We start from the raw sequence: 17,828 nt of genomic DNA on the forward strand, positions 1-17,828 counted from the left end.
ATAAACCAACTCTTGTCACATTCCTCTCAACCCTACCCCGGCTCCCCATCACACTGAGCACAAATCCACAGTCCTCACAGTGACCTACAAGGTCCTGTGGGATCTCACTGGCCCCTCTTCAACTCATCTGCATCCACTCTCCCCGTGGCTCACCAGGCTCCACCACACTGGCCTCCTGACTCTTCTTTGAACTTGCCAAGCATGCTTCCACTTCAGGGTCACTGTCCTCTTCTCTCCACCAGGTACACAATTCCCACAATATTCATTTGTTTCTTGCCCTTGGTTCATTCCCGTCTCTGCTCCTTTGTTTCCTCCTCAGCCTTCCCTGAGTCCTATTTAAAATAGCCCTTGCTACCTTCCTGTGCTGCTTCTTTTCCTCCTAGGGCTTACCATTATCTACCTCATATATCTAATTACATATCTGTCCACCCACTAGAACGTAAGCTCCAGGTGTAGGGACTGGGGCGTCCTGTTCACCACTGTGTCCCCAGTGTAGACCACAAGGCACAGCATGTACTCCGTAAATGCTGCTTGGTGAATAAGTGAAAGAATGAATGAGGGACTTCCCTGGGGGTCCAGTGGTTAAGACTTCGTCTTTCAATGCAGGGGTGTGGGTTCGATCCCTGGTAGGGGAGCTAAAATCCCACATGCCTCAAGGCCGAAAAACCAAAACATAAAACAGAAGCAATATTGTAACAAATTCAATAAAGACTTTAAAAATGGTACAAATCAAAAAACATTGTTAAAAAAAAAAAAAAAGAAAAAGAATGAATGAGTCAGAGGCCCAGACAGGAAACATAATCCTCATAAAAACTCCCTGGAAACCACAGACAACTTGGAATATGAACTTTATGGTGAAGATGACAAATAGAATTCATGATGTGCCAAAGACCATCCAGGTCTTTGGAGTTGGTTTGGGTCCGTCCCAGTCAGTGCTTCTCCATTAGAGGAGCATCGTGGGTGGGTGGTCCATCCCATGGGACTGCCCCACTTTATGCAGGGTTCTTGTGTTCTCGGTCTCTGCCAATTCAATATCAGTAGGGATGCATGTGACAGCCACAAGTACCCCTCACATTTTGAAACACGCCCCAGGAATGTGTTACTGCCCCCTCTCCTGCCACGGTGAAGGCTCACCTCCATCCACGCCCATGATGAAGCGTCCCAGGATGAGCATTTCAAAGGCTCCTGCTTGGAGAGAACAAGCCATCAGCAACAGGGCGGAAATTGCAAATCCATTGTTGACCAGCAAAGTGAATTTCCTGGAAGAAAAGGAGGGGTTTGATGAGCCTGCCACTGTTCTGGGGATACAGAGGCCAGGATACAGCCTGGCCTTTGTATCCCCAGAACAGGATCCAGATCCCCCCCACCCCCATTGCCACCTTTGGCCATATGACCCTGAGCAAGGAACTTCCTTCCTCTGGGTTCATTACCACGGTTGATTAGGTCACCTCCAAAGCCACTGAGAGCCCTGATATTCTATGAGTCTCCCTGTGGCAATATTTTATCTCATCGGTTCTAAGACCTTCATTTAACACTACAAAGTCAAAATGCTTCTTCCAATCCATGAGTCAGATGTCAGGCAGGGAAATGAAAACTACTCTAGTTAGTTTCACAGAGAGAATTAACACAGGGAACTGGTTAAGGTCACTGCTGGGGCTGGCAGGAAATTCAGGCAAACTAAAGGGAGCAAGTGCCCCCTCTTCTAGTGCCCCTGTGGCAAAGGGCAGGTGAGGCTTGCAGGTCTCAGCCCCTGCATCACAGAGCAGAGCACAGGAGGGTACTTTGGGAGCTGGGAGCAATAGCTTGTTAACCAGCACACCTACAGCATCCTATGGCTTCAGCTGGCATAGTTCTTCTCCCTCCCTCCCGCCCTTCGTCCTTCCTTCCTTCCTTCCTCCCTCCCTCCCTCTCTCCCTTCCTTCCTTCCTTCCTCCCTCCCTCCCTCCCTCTCTCCCTTCCTTCCTCCCTTCCTCCCTTCCTTCCTTCCTTTCCTTCCCTCCCTCCCTTCTTCCTTCCTTCCTTCCTTCCTTCCTCCCTCTCTCCGTCTCTTCCTCTCTCTCCTTTTCTCTTTCTTTCTCTCTCTGCAGTTCATGTAACAATGGCACCTTCAATTTGATGAACTATAGCATGAAGCATGAGGCTGAGCTGATCCCCTCAAACAAGGTCAGCCGAATTCCTTTGGCAAGTCTTACTATTCATTGCTCCTTGTTAGGACCACTACCACTGTTTTATATGAATACATAACATATTCCTAAGACCTCACGGTTGAGAAGCATAACTTGTTTGGAGGCCTGGGGACCTGGCTTCCTGCACCAGCTCTCTCTCTTATGACCTAGGGGACTTCGTACTTCATTGCTCTGTGCTTTCCTTGCCTCATCTGCAAAATGATCTTAATAGCTCACACTAATTGAACTTTTGCTATATGACAGACCCCATTCTAAACATTTTACATGAGTAGCTCATTTACTGCTCAAAAGGACCCTATGAAGTAGGTACTATTCTTATCTCTGCTCTATAGATAAGTTAACTAGGACACATAAATTAGTCACTTGTTTTAGGTCATACAACTAACGAATCAAGTAGCTGGGGAAACAGCCTCTCACAGGATACTTTTTCCCTAAAGACTCAATGATTTAACAGTATTAAACTGTTTTAGAAATTGTAAGAAGCTAGGGCTTGAAAGGGAACTTCGTTATTACTTGTAGGAGTTAGCTCTCTTAACTTCCGGGCCAAAGTTCTTTCTACTATTTTTGATTTATCTCAAGCTGTTCATTCATTTTTTTTCCCTTTCCTACAACTTCTTGGAGAACCCCAAACTTAGTGAATTTTGCAGCTCAATTCGGATGGTATAAAGCCTGCTCATTGCAACTTCTTCTATAACAGCAAATGACTGAAACAACCCAAATGTCCATTAATAAGGGGCTATTTAAATAAATTATGATACATATATAATGTGGCATATTATGCAGACATTAAAATAGAGGTAGCATTCTATATTCTGATATGGAAAAATCTCAAAGATGTATTGTTAAGTGCAAAGAATAAGATACAGAACTTTATGTAGAATATGCAACAACTTATGTGATAAAATGTGCGTTTGTGTGTGTGTGTAGAGATAGGCACAAATCTTGGAAAAGATACACAAAAAGCTGGTAACACTGTCTCCAAGAAGGAGACAGAAGACAGAAACAAAAATGAAACTTTCGACTTTAACTGGTCCTTTTGAAAGTTAAGTCACATGAATGTATTATTAAAAAATAAATATGATTTCAAATTAGTCTTTCAAAAGATTAATTTAACTGGACCTTATCATGGTGAAAAAATGTGATTTAGTAGAGACTTAAAACAAAAATTCCAATCTAGAGAAACCTCCCTTATTCTGATGACGAAGGTCACAGCCTCAGGATTCAATAAAGATAAGTCTGAAGGCACTAATTTCTGTTATTGGTGAAAGCTCAAAGCAGGATGCGAATACCCTGCGCCCCATGACACTGCTCCATGTTCAGGGCCCTTCCGCTCAGTCCTCTGAGGAACTATTGTGTCAGCCTGGAGAGGAAAGCAGCGCAATGGTTGGAGGGAGTGGCAGGAAGACCTGGACCCTCCTCACAGAAGCTTTCACTTGGGTTCCACTCATCATGTATTTAGTGAGTGCTAGACACTGGGTCTACCCCAGGAATATGGCAGTCATCTCCGTCCTTCCCATCACGGGCTTTAGAGCCTAGTGAGGAACACAGACAGCAAATAAATCACACAAGTCAATTAGTGACCATTTGTGACTTCTATAAGTAAAGATATAGAAAATATGAGATTGTATAACTCAGAACTGTGCCCACCATTTGCCCGTTTGTGCTCAGATCCCTTCTTTCTCTGCCCGACTCTGTTTCAGGGGGAACTACCTTTCCCAGGCTCCCTTGCTTCTGGCTTCCTGGGAGGATTGGCCAATGAAAGGCCTGATGTCCATCTAGAGGGCGGGGAAGGGGAGAAGCCGGGTATTTCCCGCTCTCTGTGATCCATTCCAGCAGCTCTGTGTCTTCTCCTCTGCCCTAGCCATCTCTCTGTAGTCCCAGCAACCTGCTCATTAAAGTTTGACCCTGACTTTTAAACCCAGGAATGCTGCTTCTCCCTTTTGGACCTTCCATCTCATGGGTGGTAGCAGCTTGTCTGTAAAAAAAAAAAAAAAATAGATTTCTACAACATGCCCAAATATTCTCCTTGTAGCTCCACCTCTGGGTCTCAGTTCCCACCTTGAGGCCACATAGGATAAACCCCTGTTGCCGTAGAGGCTAGTGTAAGGTAAGTTTGTGAAGAGATTGTTGAGGGAGGAGAGGCAGGAGGGGGATGCTGTGGCCAGATTTGGAGGGTTCTCGGATGTTGGACAAAACAATACGTTCTATAATCTGTAGACAATGAGAAATAAAGGGCTTGATTAGGAATCATACCTCTATTCCTAGCCCCAGACACTTTGTCCACTGCCCTACTTCAGTTAAACTGGACATTTGATACTAGGATGATATTAATGATATCCATAAAAATAATGCTAGCATTATTTAGTGGTTCTCCAGTCTGGCTGTGCATCAGATTTACCAATAGCACATACAAATATGAGATTCTTGGGTCCCCCTCTAGAGAATTTTCATCCTTGGTGCAGACTCAGTGTGATGCCTTTAGTATAGTACTAAGAAAGAGCATGGCTCTTATGTAAATTATTTCATCTCATTTCGTCTTTAACACTTGTAGTTATCAGTGTTAACAAAATCATCAGTTCACAGAGGAGGAGGTAAGGACTACTTCCTCCCCCACCACCAAATTCACCCACCTACCTGCATTGGATGAAACTGCCCCGGTGATGTAAGGTCTATCAGTGTCATTGTGCATCCCTACCCCAGTGAAGGATTTGTTCCCTCTCTGCTCAATCATCCCCATATAAACACATCTAAATATTGTCTCTCTTGGTCCTCATCCCTCTGCTCCTTGTCGTGGCTCCCTTTTAGAGTGAAACTCCTTCATGAATGTTGTCTGCTCATCTTCTAGTCTTTCCTCACCCACACTCGGATTAGATCATTTCTACCACTCTATGGAGATTGCCTTTGTGGAGGTCATCAACAACCTCTACCTTGACAAACAACTGCCAATTCTCCGCCTTCCCCTGGTACAACATCTCAGCAGCATTTGATGTGGTTGACCACACCCTCTTTCTTGAAACACAATCTTCTCTGGATATCTGGGATTGCACCCTCTCCCATTTTTCTCCCCACCAGCCTCACCTTCTCAGTCTCTAGGCTGGTTTATCCTCACCTCCCCGAGCCTTGAAAGTTGGGGTGCCCAGAGCTCCGGCTCATCTCTCTCCTAGTCTCACCTCTCTCTATACTCCCTCCCTGGGTGATCCCATCCAGTTCATCCCTCTAAACGATGACAATTCCCAACCGTATCTCTGGATGCAGACTCTCCTCTCAACTCTAGACTTACATATCCAACTGCCTCCTGGACACTTCCACTAGCATATTTAGTAGGTATCTCAAACCAAGCATATTTAAAATACAATTATTGAATTCCTACTACTAAATTCCTCCCTGCTCCAAAATGCATGCTAAATCCCTCTTCCCGTAGACTTTTTCATTAAAAAAAAGCCACTACCTTCCTAGTGGCTTAGGCAAATATCTGGGAATACTACTTACATCTTTTATTTTCTTCATGACCCAGATACAATCCATCACTGAGTCCTATCAATACTACTTCCAAGATATATCCCAAATCAAACCACTTCTCCCATTTACAACCCCACAATATAGCAGTGGTCCAGACCACCATCATCCTACACTCATAAAACTGCAATAGGCTCACACACACTCTTGCCCTGCTGGAGTTCAGGGTCCACAGAGTAGCCAAAGTTATCCTCTCATAGCACACACTGACGTACTTTTTCTTACTTAAAACCTGCTAGTGGCTTCCCACTGCACTTAGAATAAACTCTTCACCAGGGCCTATAAAGCCCTGCATGAGATGGCTTTTGCCACATCATCTCATACTCTCACCTTCACGCTCATGAGCCTTCCCACGGTCCCTCAGGTGTGCCAGGCTCCTTCCTAACTCATCGCCCTCATCCTTGGTGCCCCTCTATCTCACTAAAGTCTCAACTCAAATGCAACCTCCTGACACTCTTTGACATGGCTGCTTCCCCCAAATGCAGAGCTCATCCCCCTCCATCCTCTCACCCTGTTCTATTTTCTTCACAGTCCCAACACTGTAGAAAATTATCCTCCGTATTTATTTGCTTTATGCTAGTTGTCTATCTTCCCCTACTAGAATGTAAGTGCTATGGGGTCAGCGACTTTGTCTTGCTACTGTAGCCCCAGCAACTACACCAGATCCCGGCATATGCAAGTGTCCCAGATATATTTGCTGCATAAATGAAGGGAATGAATCTAGGAGCCAAGTCATGTGGACCCCAACTTACCCCACGTGGCCCAGCTCTGACCTGCCCTGAATCTCACTTTAGCTTCTACGTCTATGGGCTGGAGAGCTGCTGTTCACCCGAATCCATGTCCAATCATGTTCCTGCTTGGACAGCCCAGCCACATACTAATTGAACAACTCTGGGCATGTTTCTTACTCTCTCTCAGCCTTGATTTACCCCCTTGTAAAATGGGTATAATAATGTCTATCTTGTAAGGCTTCTATGAGAATGATTTATGTAAAGTGCTTAGGATGGCACCTGGAACATATTTAGAGCTTCAATTAATTTAAAAAGAAATAAAATAAACCCATGGTGATAGCTAACATTCACGGAGTTCTTATGAGGTGCCAGGAATTGTTTTAAGTGTTTTATACTCACTGAAGACTCTAGAAGTCAAGTAATCTTGTTACCCTATTTCTCACATAAAGAAACAGATCTAGAAGTTAAGTACTTGGCCAAGGTCACGTGCTATTAAATGGGAGATTTGGCATTCCAGGAACCAGGGTACTAAGGCCGCTCACAATGGTGGCTGCCACATTTATTCACAGCCGTTCATCTTTCAACAATCATTTATTCATTCAACTGGCATTCATTCACTCAACACATGTTTGAGGGTACACTGGGTGCTGAGTATCATTCTAGGTTCTGGCACATAGCCACGAACATGGCCAAGTCCCTGCTTTTATGCTCTTCTTGATAAACAAGTAAAAATAAAACATATGTAGTATATCAGATGGTGATAAATGCTGTACAGAAAACAAAAGCAGGGAAGGGAGTGTACTTTTACACAGAGTGGCCAGGGAGGGCTTCCCCAAGAAGGTAACACCTGACCACAGACTTAAGACAGTGCAGTGTGTGATTTGAAGAAAGAGCAGACTGAGCCATATGGACACTGGGGTACAGCAATCCTGGCAGAGAAGAGCCAGACGTGGGCTATTTCAGGAACATCAGTGAGGCCAGCATGGCTAGAAGCATTTAAGAACCAGAGAGCAAGCAGTAGAAGGTGAAGGTGGAGGGGAGTGGCAGAGAGCTCATAAAGGGTTTGTATGCCACCAAGAGAGCTTGGGTTTCTACCCTGAGTGAGACAGGCAACCACTAGAAGATTCTAAGGAGAGAAGTGTCATGGCCTGACCACTTAGCCTTCTGTGTCAACCCTGGGCTGTAGGGGTACGTGTGGGAGCAGGGAGACCAACTGTGAATATTGCAATAGATCAGGCAAGTGCTAATAGGAATTTGCACCAGGATGGTAGCAGTGGAGGAAGTGAGCCAGTAGCGGTGGAGGGAGTGCCAGATCTTGGCATGTTTTGAAGACTGAGCTGGTAGAATTTGTTGATTGTGATATATAATAACAAAAATATACACAATCTTTGCCCCTGGTTTCCAGCTCACAGTTCCTGAAACCTGTGGAAATTCCCAAGTGATAAGAGCAATGAGGGCATCTTTTGTTATAATATTTAGTCTCTTGTACTCAGTTCCTGAAATTGCTTCAGAGCCATAAAGATGAAATAGATATCCTGTTATTCAAAACAAGCCCCTTTTCACCACAACTGGGTTTATGTCAATGAGGTGACTTTTGGAAAGGAGTTAAGGGTGGGGGATTGTTGTCAGTGGAGCCAACCATGTGATCAGAAGGTTGAGACTTTCAATGCCGTCCCCAACCTCCAGAGACAGGAGAGGGGCTGGAGATTGAGTTCAATCACCAATGGCCAATGACCTGAGCAACTGTGCCTATGTAATAAAGCTTCCATAAAAACACAAAAGGACAGAGTTTGAAGAGCTTCCAGGTTGATGAACATGTACAGATTTGGAGAGAGTGGTGCACTCAGAGAGAGCATGGAAGCTCCATGCCCTTTCCCCATACCTTGCCCTACGTGTCTTTTCCATCTGGCGGTTCCTGAATTATATCCTTCCATAATAAACCAGTGATCTACTAAGGAAAATGTTTCTCTGGGTTCTGTGAGCTGCTCTAGCAAATTAATCAAACTGGAAGAGGGGGGTCATTGGAACCTCTGACTTATAGCCATTGGGTCAGAAGCACAGCGGATCACCTGGACTTGCAATTAGCATCTGAAGTTGGGGTGGGGGCAGTCTTGTGAAACTGAGCCCTTAACCTGAAACCCGAGGCAGGGGGTCATTGGAACCTCTAACCTATAGCCAGTTGGTCAGAAACACAGGTGACAACCTGGGCTTGTGACTGGCAGATGAACTGGTGGAGGGGGCAGTCTTGTAGGACTGAGCCCTCAGTCTTGTAATCTGATGCCATCTCTAGGTAGATGGTGTCAGAATGGAGGTGAATTATAGGACACCCAGCTGGTGTCCGGAGAATTGCTTGATGGTGTGTGGGAACTCTCTCCCCGCCACACATGTTGGAAATTGGGGTTCAGAACCCCAAATACTGATGAATTGGATAGAGGTGGAGAGAAAGAGAGGAGCCAATGATGACTCCCAGGGCTTTGGTCCGAGCTCCTGCACTAGATGTGACGATGTATTTTGTGCTATGCAGGGGATGTTAAAATCACATTCAAGTCTGATTTGAAACGTTTGCAGACTGGGCTGCACACCCTCTAAGCAAGTTCATCATATTAATATATTCCTTCCCACAATAACCCCCAGCATGACACTGTCTCAGTGAGGACAGAAACCTTATTTGCAGATAATTCACAAAGCTGACTCACTCAGGTTCAGAGAAGGGGATTTTAATCAATTGTGTTTCCACATTTTTCACAGGCATGACATGCAGCAGAACAAAGGGGGCCAGCACCATGCCGTTTCTGAGAGCAGAACTCCAGCGCCCCCCTGGGAACCCCACTGCGGACACCGGCTTCACTGTTTTGAGTTTCTCCAGTGGTGAAGAATCTCCCCAGTGCAGCTCAGATCATCAGCTCTTGGCAGAAGAGGTCAAATTCAAGGAAGAGCAATGGGATAATGAGGAGACTGAAGCCCATATCCTTGAGAAATGGCCAAAGGGACTGGGGACATTTAGCCTAGACAAGAGAAGGCTCAAGGAAAGTGTGAGAGCTGCCTTCCACTATGTTATGCTTTAACAGGATAGAAAGCCCAGAGATAAACCCACGCACATATGGTCACCTTCTCTTTGACAAAGGAGACAAGAATATACAATGGAGAAAAGACAGCCTCTTCAATAAGTGGTGCTGGGAACACTGGACAGCTACATGTAAAAGAGTGAAATTAGAACACTCCTTAACACCACACACAAAAATAAACTCAAAATAAATTAGAGACCTAAATATAAGGCCAGACACTATAAAACTCTTAGAGGAAAACATAGGCAGAACACTCCATGACATAAATCACAGCAAGATCCTTTTTGGCCCACCTCCTAGAGAAATGGAAATAAAAACAAAAATAAACAAATGGGACCTAATGAAACTTAAAAGCTTTTGCACAGCAAAGAAAACCATAAATAAGACAAAAAGACAACCCTCAGAATGGGAAAAAATATTTGCAAATGAAGCAACTGACAAAGGATTAATCTCCAAAATATACAAGCAGCTCGTGCAGCTCAATATCAAAAAAACAAACAACCCAATCCAAAAATGGGCAGAAGACCTAAATAGACATTTCTCCAAAGAAGATATACAGATTGCCAGCAAACATATGAAAGAATGCTCAACATCATTAATCATTAGAGAAATGCAGATCAAAACTACAATGAGATATCATCTCACAGCAGTCAGAATGGCCATCAACAAAAAATCTACAAAGAATAAATGCTGGAGAGGGTGTGAGAAAAGGGAACCTCTTGCACTGTTGGTGGGAATGTAAATTCATACAGCCACTATGGAGAACAGTATGGACGTTCCTTAAAAAACTAAAAATAGAACTACCATATGACCCAGCAATCTCACTACTGGGCATATACCTTGAGAAAACCATACTTCAAAAAGAGTCATGTACCAAAATAATCATTGCAGCTCTGTTTACAATAGCCAGGACATGGAAGCAACCTAAGTGTCCATCAACAGATGAATGGATAAAGAAGATGTGGCACATATATACGATGGAATATTACTCAGCCATAAAAAGAAATGAAATTGAGTTATTTGTAGTGAGGTGGATGGACCTAGAATCTGTCAGACAAAGTCAAGTAAGTCAGAAAGAGAAATACAAGTTCTGTATGCTAACACATATATATGGAATCTAAAAAAAAAAAAGAAAACTGGTCATGAAGAACCTAGGGCAAGACGGGAATAAAGACACAGACCTATTAGAGAATGGACTTGAGGATATGGGGAGGGGGAAGGGTAAGCTGGGATAAAGTGAGAGAGTGGCATGGACATATATACACTACCAAACGTAAAATAGATAGGTAGTGGGAAGCAGCCGCATAGCACAGGGAGATCAGCTCGGTGCTTTGTGACCACCTAGAGGGGTGGGATAGGGAGGGTGGGAAGGAGGGAGAGGCAAGAGGGAAGAGATATGGGGACATATGTATATGTATAACTGATTCACTTTGTTATAGAGCAGAAACTAACACACCATTGTAAAGCAATTATACTCCAATAAAGATGTTAAAAAAAAAAAGAAGGGACAAACCATGGCTTGCTGTAGAATCTGACTGAGCATCTGATTTCAAAGTCCATGTGAGTTTCCCTATGGGTTCCCACGTATTTTCTCTTCTCCACTCTGGAGGGAAGAACTAGTTCCAATGATATGTGAAAGAGGCCAATGTGAGTGCAACTGAAGGGACATTTGCATCATCGGCTCTGTCAGGTGATGGACCGACGCCTCGCAGGAAGCACTGATGATGAGGACGATGGGAGGACGAAGATGCTAGTGAACCTAAGTTGGATGCCGGCTCTACGTCAGTGGCTGAGATGAATGCTCTACATCCGTCATCCCATTTAACGTTCACTACCGTCCTCCAATGTGGCTATGACTTTACCTTCACTTTACTGTGAACTAAGTGAAGCCCAGAGAGTTCAAGGAACTCATCCAGGGCCCCACAAGCTGTGAGCATCAGAGCCCAGGTCTACAGCCGGGCCTGTAGCCAGGGTCTGTGCACCCACATGGTCACCAACCAGTCTCACAAGGGAGGAGGGTTCTGTCACTAAAGCCGGGTAAGCAGAGGATAGATGACCCCAAATGAGGGGCAGGGACTCAATCAGATTTCTTTTTGGCTCAGAATTTTCCAAGCTAGAGACTCCAGGAGACAAGGAACCTTCATCCCTGAGATCACGTAACGGGGGTGGCTCAGCTCCAGAGACGGTTTCAGGTCCCTTATGCTCCCCTGTCCTCACTCCTCTCCAAAATCACAGATGAGCCATATGCCTCAGCCAGGATCAATCCCATTGCTGGACCTGCTGGTGACCAGGACCACCTGACGCCAAGGACCCCCAGCTCCACCCAAACTTCCCTCCAAGTCACCCATCTGGGCCCCTTTCTTTGGATCCCATCCTAGCCTTAGACATTGAGCCAGCCTCCTCTTCCTCTGGGACAGCCACCATCAGAGACAAAAAACGAGGCATCAGGATGCAGTTTCCATCCACACCACAAGATGGGAAGTGTGCAGCCTTGTGGTCTAACAGACCTGTGTCTGAATCAGGTCAACCGCATTCTTTGTCACCATGGGCAAGTTGTTGGGCCTCTCAGGGCCTCCGGTTTACAATAATACAGAGAGTTGTAAGAAGTAAATGATGTACCATATGTCAAGGACTGGTCTATAGCTGGAGGTGAATACATGGTAGCCAACTTCTTTAATTTTTGCTCCTTTTCTCCCCTACAGAGTTACTATTCAAGCTGAGACTCAATTCAACTTTTATACTCATAATGATGAAAAAAGGAATTGGCAGCTGCTTGGGTTATGACAACCAAAGCCCTTTTTTTTTTTTTTTATTTTATTTTAACCAAAGCCCTTTGATCAATCTCTCTCTTCATCCTAGGACTCCTCCATCACTTAGAAATTTAGTACTTTTCAAATACATTTTCTCTTTTGCTTTCCCTCTGTTTTGTTTTGCCGCCATGTTATTGAGGATGGTAAAGCCACCTTGATCACCTTCATCTCACATGCAGGAAAAGTGCTGGCTGAGAGGTGAGAGGTGGCAAAGTCCCATATCACACACTTGGCAAGTTGGGGAGTCAGGACTTGCTGGTCCACGACATCCGATTCCAGTGTTCCTTTTCCTGTACCAGCTGCTTGGCTTCAGAGCTTTCTTCTGGGGCAGGCTTGGGGCATAAGTGCCCACGGCCAGATATAATGTAGGTATGTGTCACAGGCAATAGTGTCTGGGGCCAGGGGTGACTCCATCTACTGGAATAGGCAAGAGGACTTGGGGCCACAGGCTTAGCGACAGTGCCTTGGAGACCCTGGCCAGTGGTGCCAGTCTGGGGGCCAGCTGGTCACTTATCCATTGTCAAATAGTCAAGGACGTTCCAAGACCAGTGCCAGCAGGACACTATGATCTCCTTGGCAAGTGGAAAGATCATGGTGCGTGGCCGACGTGTATTGGTTCCTACCTGAGCTCAGGCACTGTGTGAACTGGCTGAGTTTGGCCAGATGCTCTGACCTTGCTCAGTTCCCATTCTCCATCGATAGACCCCACGAAATCGAATGAATTAAACAAGAGGGTGTGTGTGAGTGCCTGAAACATTGAGGGACCTCAGAAAACGGCAGCCCTGACTCTACTCCACGACCGTTGTACCTCCTGTGTACTGAGTTCTCATTAGCTACTGCCCTGGAAGTGCCCTTGGGGACACAGAGAATGTTGGCACCTCCTCTACCTCACTGGGGTACCACAGGCCTTTATGAGCATCACATGTTTTCAGATGGCCTCCTGCCCCAGCCTATGGAAAGGCTGCTCTGAACATCATCGGTTCTAATTTGGGGATGTGAGGCTGAGTATAAAGGAGTGGGCAGCACCATTATTAACACTGTTTTTGAAGCCCCAAGGCCGGGGGGGATTTCCTGGGGTCTGACGAATCTCTTTGGTAATTCAGGTCAGTGCAATATGGAGATTTGTGGAGTCCCTACTGTGTATGGGTGTCAAGGTGATGATGAGTAAATAATATGGTAGATAATAATAGCTTCTCTTTATTGAGCTATTGTTAATGGGCCATTCCCCCTCCATTAATTTTCTGTAGCCCTTATAGCATCCCCTGCAGGGTAGCAACTACTGACTCCATTCTATAGATGACGGAACTGAGGTTCAAAATACATTAAATGACTTGGCCAAGCGCACACAGCCAGGATGTAGAAGACTCCTGATTCAAGTTCACACACGACTGCTCTTTCCATTAACACCTCAGTGTCCCCCAGGAAGCTGCCATGAGAAAGGACGTAGAGAAAATGTTTGGGGGGAATTTATTGGTAACTCAATCTTATACGAGAGAAGGCCTCACATAAAAAATAAATGAGGAATGAAGCTCAGAGGTAAATTGGATCTGAGCAGAGGGGGCGAGGATTGGGAATTTCAACACGAAATTGATACTCACTGCAGCCCTGTTTGTAATGGAAAGGATCTGAAACCACCTGAATGTCTCTCAATAGGGAACTGGTTAAATAAGTTATCATCCAGTCATACAACGGAAGACTGTCTACGCAGCTGATTTTTAAAAAGCAGATCTATCGGTACTTATGTGGAACCATCTCTAAGACACTGTGCTGACTCTTCTCCATTTGCTCCTGTAAATGGATCCCTGCCCTCTCTCCCCGCTCTGCTCTGTGCCCTGGGAGCTGGTCCTGCTGAACCGCACCAACAAGACTCCTGAGTTTTCAGGCTTCCGCTTGGGTTTGACCAATGAGAGGTACCAGCAGCAGACTGGAGGGCAGGAGGAGAAAGGAGCCAGGGTATTTCTTCCTAGCTCCTCCCTGTTTGGACAGTAGGGTTCTGACATAGCCTGGTGCCTCTACAATCTCAGCGGCTGCCCGTCAGCCCATCACCCATGGATTCACCTCTCCTTGGCCTCCGGTACCCTATTTCTGCTCCTTGCCCTTCTGGCATTAAAATTTCTCCAGCTGGACTGAATGGAACTCTGTTGCCTGCTGGGATCCTGACTCTGATACAGACATATTTATGAACATTACAGAAGGGATCCCCAAACGGAGATGGCCCCCACTGACCTCCCAAGAACCTTTCCGATCAACTTCACCAGGAACGTCCCCACAAGTCCGCCAATGGCGAATATGGACACGGTCACAGACCAGAGCAGAGTCAGAGTATCCAGGTCTATCCGATGTCCATGCCTTCTCTCCCACAACTCATTGTAAAAGGTCTTGATGTACTGAAAACAAACAACAAACCATGTTATTCCTCCGTCCCATTCTGCTGTCCTCGAAGCCAGCCAGTTTATAAACAAAACAGCTTTTATGGAGCACTGTCTTCATGCCAGGCACTTTGCTAAGCTCTCTTTGAGCTTTATTTTGTTGAATCCTTCTAACACATTTTGTGGATGGTCCCTATATTTACATCCTTTTGCAGATAGGGAAACTGAGGCTCAGAGAGACAAGGTGACTTGCTCAGCTAAGTGGCAAATCTGGGAGTCAAACTCAGATCTGACTCTGAACTTAAGGGAACCGCACAGCAGAATCACCTCAGAAATGTGTTTAAAATGTACGTACTTAACGTAAGAGAAAATATTTACCACCTAGATAGGTAAAGATTCAAGACACACAAAAACACTAACCATAAAAGAAAAACAAAATGCTCGTTTGGATTTCATCAAAATCAAAGTGCTGTGCTCTTTAGAAAACATCATGAAAAATGAAAAGACAAGCCACAGACTAAGCTAACATATTTGCAACCCATATAACTACAAAGGAATTGTAGTCACAATATATAAAGAGTTCTAATAAGTCAATAAGAAGACAACCCAATCAGAAATGAGTGAAAAACTTGAACAGACTCCAAAAAAAAAAAGAATTTCAAATGACCAGGAAGCTAATGACATGACGCTCAACATCATTAGTGAAAAGGGAAAAGCAAATTACAACCACAGTGAGATGCCCACTTCACACTTATTAGACCCCCACTGCTGTCAATTCTGATTCAGTGGGTTTGGGATGGGACTGAGTGATTCTGATGTGCACCAAAGACTGAGGTCACAGCACTACACTCCCCAAGAGAGTTCCATGCTCAAGATGCTCATAGTTACCCATAGCTACCCAATAAGGACCCACAGACTTCTCCAGTAAGTATGTATGGAGTATGACGTGGCAGAAGAAGCATAGGGTCCGGTCACACAGACCTGGGCTTGAATCCCAGCACCATGATTTGCTAATGATTTAAAATGCTGGACCTTGGCTTCTTCATCTGCAAGATGGGAAAGATGACACTGATGTCTCAGGGCTGTTGTGAAGGTCATATGAGAACCTGGAGCAGTGCCCAGTACTTGTGTGGAGCTCACACAATCCCCAGGTCGGTTAACAGGTCTGGTAAGAGTAAGGAGTGACCAGCAGTGTGTACTTTCGTACACTGATGGTGGGAGTTTAATTTGTACAGTCATCTTGGAAAACAGTTTGGCGTTATCTAGTAAAGTTGAAGATGATCCTAACCTACAACCCAGCAAATCCATTTCTAGAAAATTCCCCTTAGTTACCGAACGGGATATTGGGGAGAGTGGGAGAGATAAATTAGGAGTTTGGGATTAACATTTACACGATACTATATATAAAATAGATAAACAACAAGGACCTACTGTATAGTACAGGGAACTATACTCGGTGTCTTGTAATAACCTATAATGGAAAAGAATCTGAAGAAGAATATATATATATATATATATGTATGCATAACTGAATCACTTTGCTATACACCTGACACTAGGACAACATAGTAAATTAACTATACTTTAAAAAATGGTAAAAAACAAAACAAAACAAAACAAAAAAACCTGGCAGTCTCATAACTGGAAAAAAAAACACAACCCTCCTCTTTCCCATCTGCCCTAGGATACATCTATCCAAACATCCATGGTAGCATTGCTTATAATAATCCCACACAGAAAACAATCCAGATGCTGCCCACTGACAGCAGAAGAGATAAACAGATTGTGGAATAGTTATAATATGAAACGCTACAGCCCCAAGCATGAATGAATTATAGCTACGTGCAAACACGCAAAATAAGGTCTCACAAAAAATAAGATTGAATGAAAGAAGCCAGAAACAAAAGAAGGCATACAGTGTGATTCCATACCTAACTTTCAAAAGTATGCAAAATTAAAAGGATTTGGGGGATTATACAGAGATTATAAAACTACAGAGAGAAGCTTTCCCATTCATGTTTGACTAGACCACATGCTTTCCCATTCATGTTTGACTAGAGAGAATATTCCTGACCTCTCAGAGACCTCTTGATGCTAAGAAGAACTTTCCTAGAAGCTTCTAGTAAACCTCTCTTTAAATCTTGTCCACCCTGGTTGGGGCACAGGCCAACTAATAAGCCAATCGTTGGAGAGTGGGATGGGAACCATGAACTGGATCTCTGGTCCCGAATTCCATTTCTTTATCTTCTCCTCCTCACCTTATTAAATAGCACACCGTTCTCCAATTGCTCAGCTAAAAGTCATAACTTCATCCTTAACTCTGGCCCTTGATCCACACCCCTCAGCTAAGCCTTCTGGACTCATCTCTGTCTGTTATGGGTTGAATCACCCCCAATAATTCATATGTTGAAGTCCTAGCCTCCAGCACCTCAGAAGGTGACCTGTTTGGAGATAGGGTCTTACAGAGGTAATCAAGTTAAAATGTACTTATAAAAATGATACGTTTGGACACAGAGACGTGCATAGAGGGAAGAAGATGTGAAGAGACACAAGGAGAAGATGGCCATCTATAAGCCAAGGAGAGAGGCCTGGAACAGTCCTTCTTTCACAGGTCTTAGAAGGAACTGACCCTGCTGAAACCTCGATCTTGGACTTCTAGACTCCAGGACAGTGAGAGAATAAATTCCTGGTGTTTAAGCCCCCAAGTCTGCGGTACTTTGTTTTGGCCTCCCTTGCAAATTAATACACTGCCTTACCTTCAAAATACTTCTCACTTCTTTCGTCACTGAACCCAGCCCAAGCCATCATCCCTCTCCCTGGGGCTCCCATAACAGCCCACCATCGGGGACCCTCATCAAGTTGCCACACCCAGCTTCTCTGAGTGGGTACTGTGCTCCCTGTCAGTGCCTGGACATGAACATTGAACCTTAGTTTTCAAGTACTCCAGTGGCCATCTGTCATCCTTCTGGCTGCCCAGCATCAGAAGCCCCCTTCTAATTTGGGAGAACTTGCTTCCTTTTCTGAGCCCTGCGGGAAACAGAGCCTGCTCATCACTAGAGGTTGAAATTGTCAGACACGTGCTCTTCCCAGCATCCCCTGCAGCTAGGGAGTGGTCATGTGACTAAGGTTTGGCCAATCAGAGGCCTGGCTT

At 44.8% G+C, this 17,828-nt stretch overlaps 1 protein-coding gene across 1 annotated transcript in view; it reads right to left on the bottom strand.

The window, feature by feature from the left end:
- Positions 1–17,828, bottom strand: part of SLC2A9 (solute carrier family 2 member 9) — a 176,017-nt gene that overhangs the window by 137,731 nt on the left and 20,458 nt on the right. The window contains 2 exon segments of the mRNA XM_032631748.1: positions 1,135–1,259; positions 14,535–14,695. Coding sequence (XP_032487639.1) covers positions 1,135–1,259; positions 14,535–14,695 — 286 coding nt within the window.

This window comes from Phocoena sinus, chromosome 5 (assembly GCF_008692025.1).
Source record: "Phocoena sinus isolate mPhoSin1 chromosome 5, mPhoSin1.pri, whole genome shotgun sequence".
Lineage (NCBI taxonomy): Eukaryota > Metazoa > Chordata > Mammalia > Artiodactyla > Phocoenidae > Phocoena > Phocoena sinus.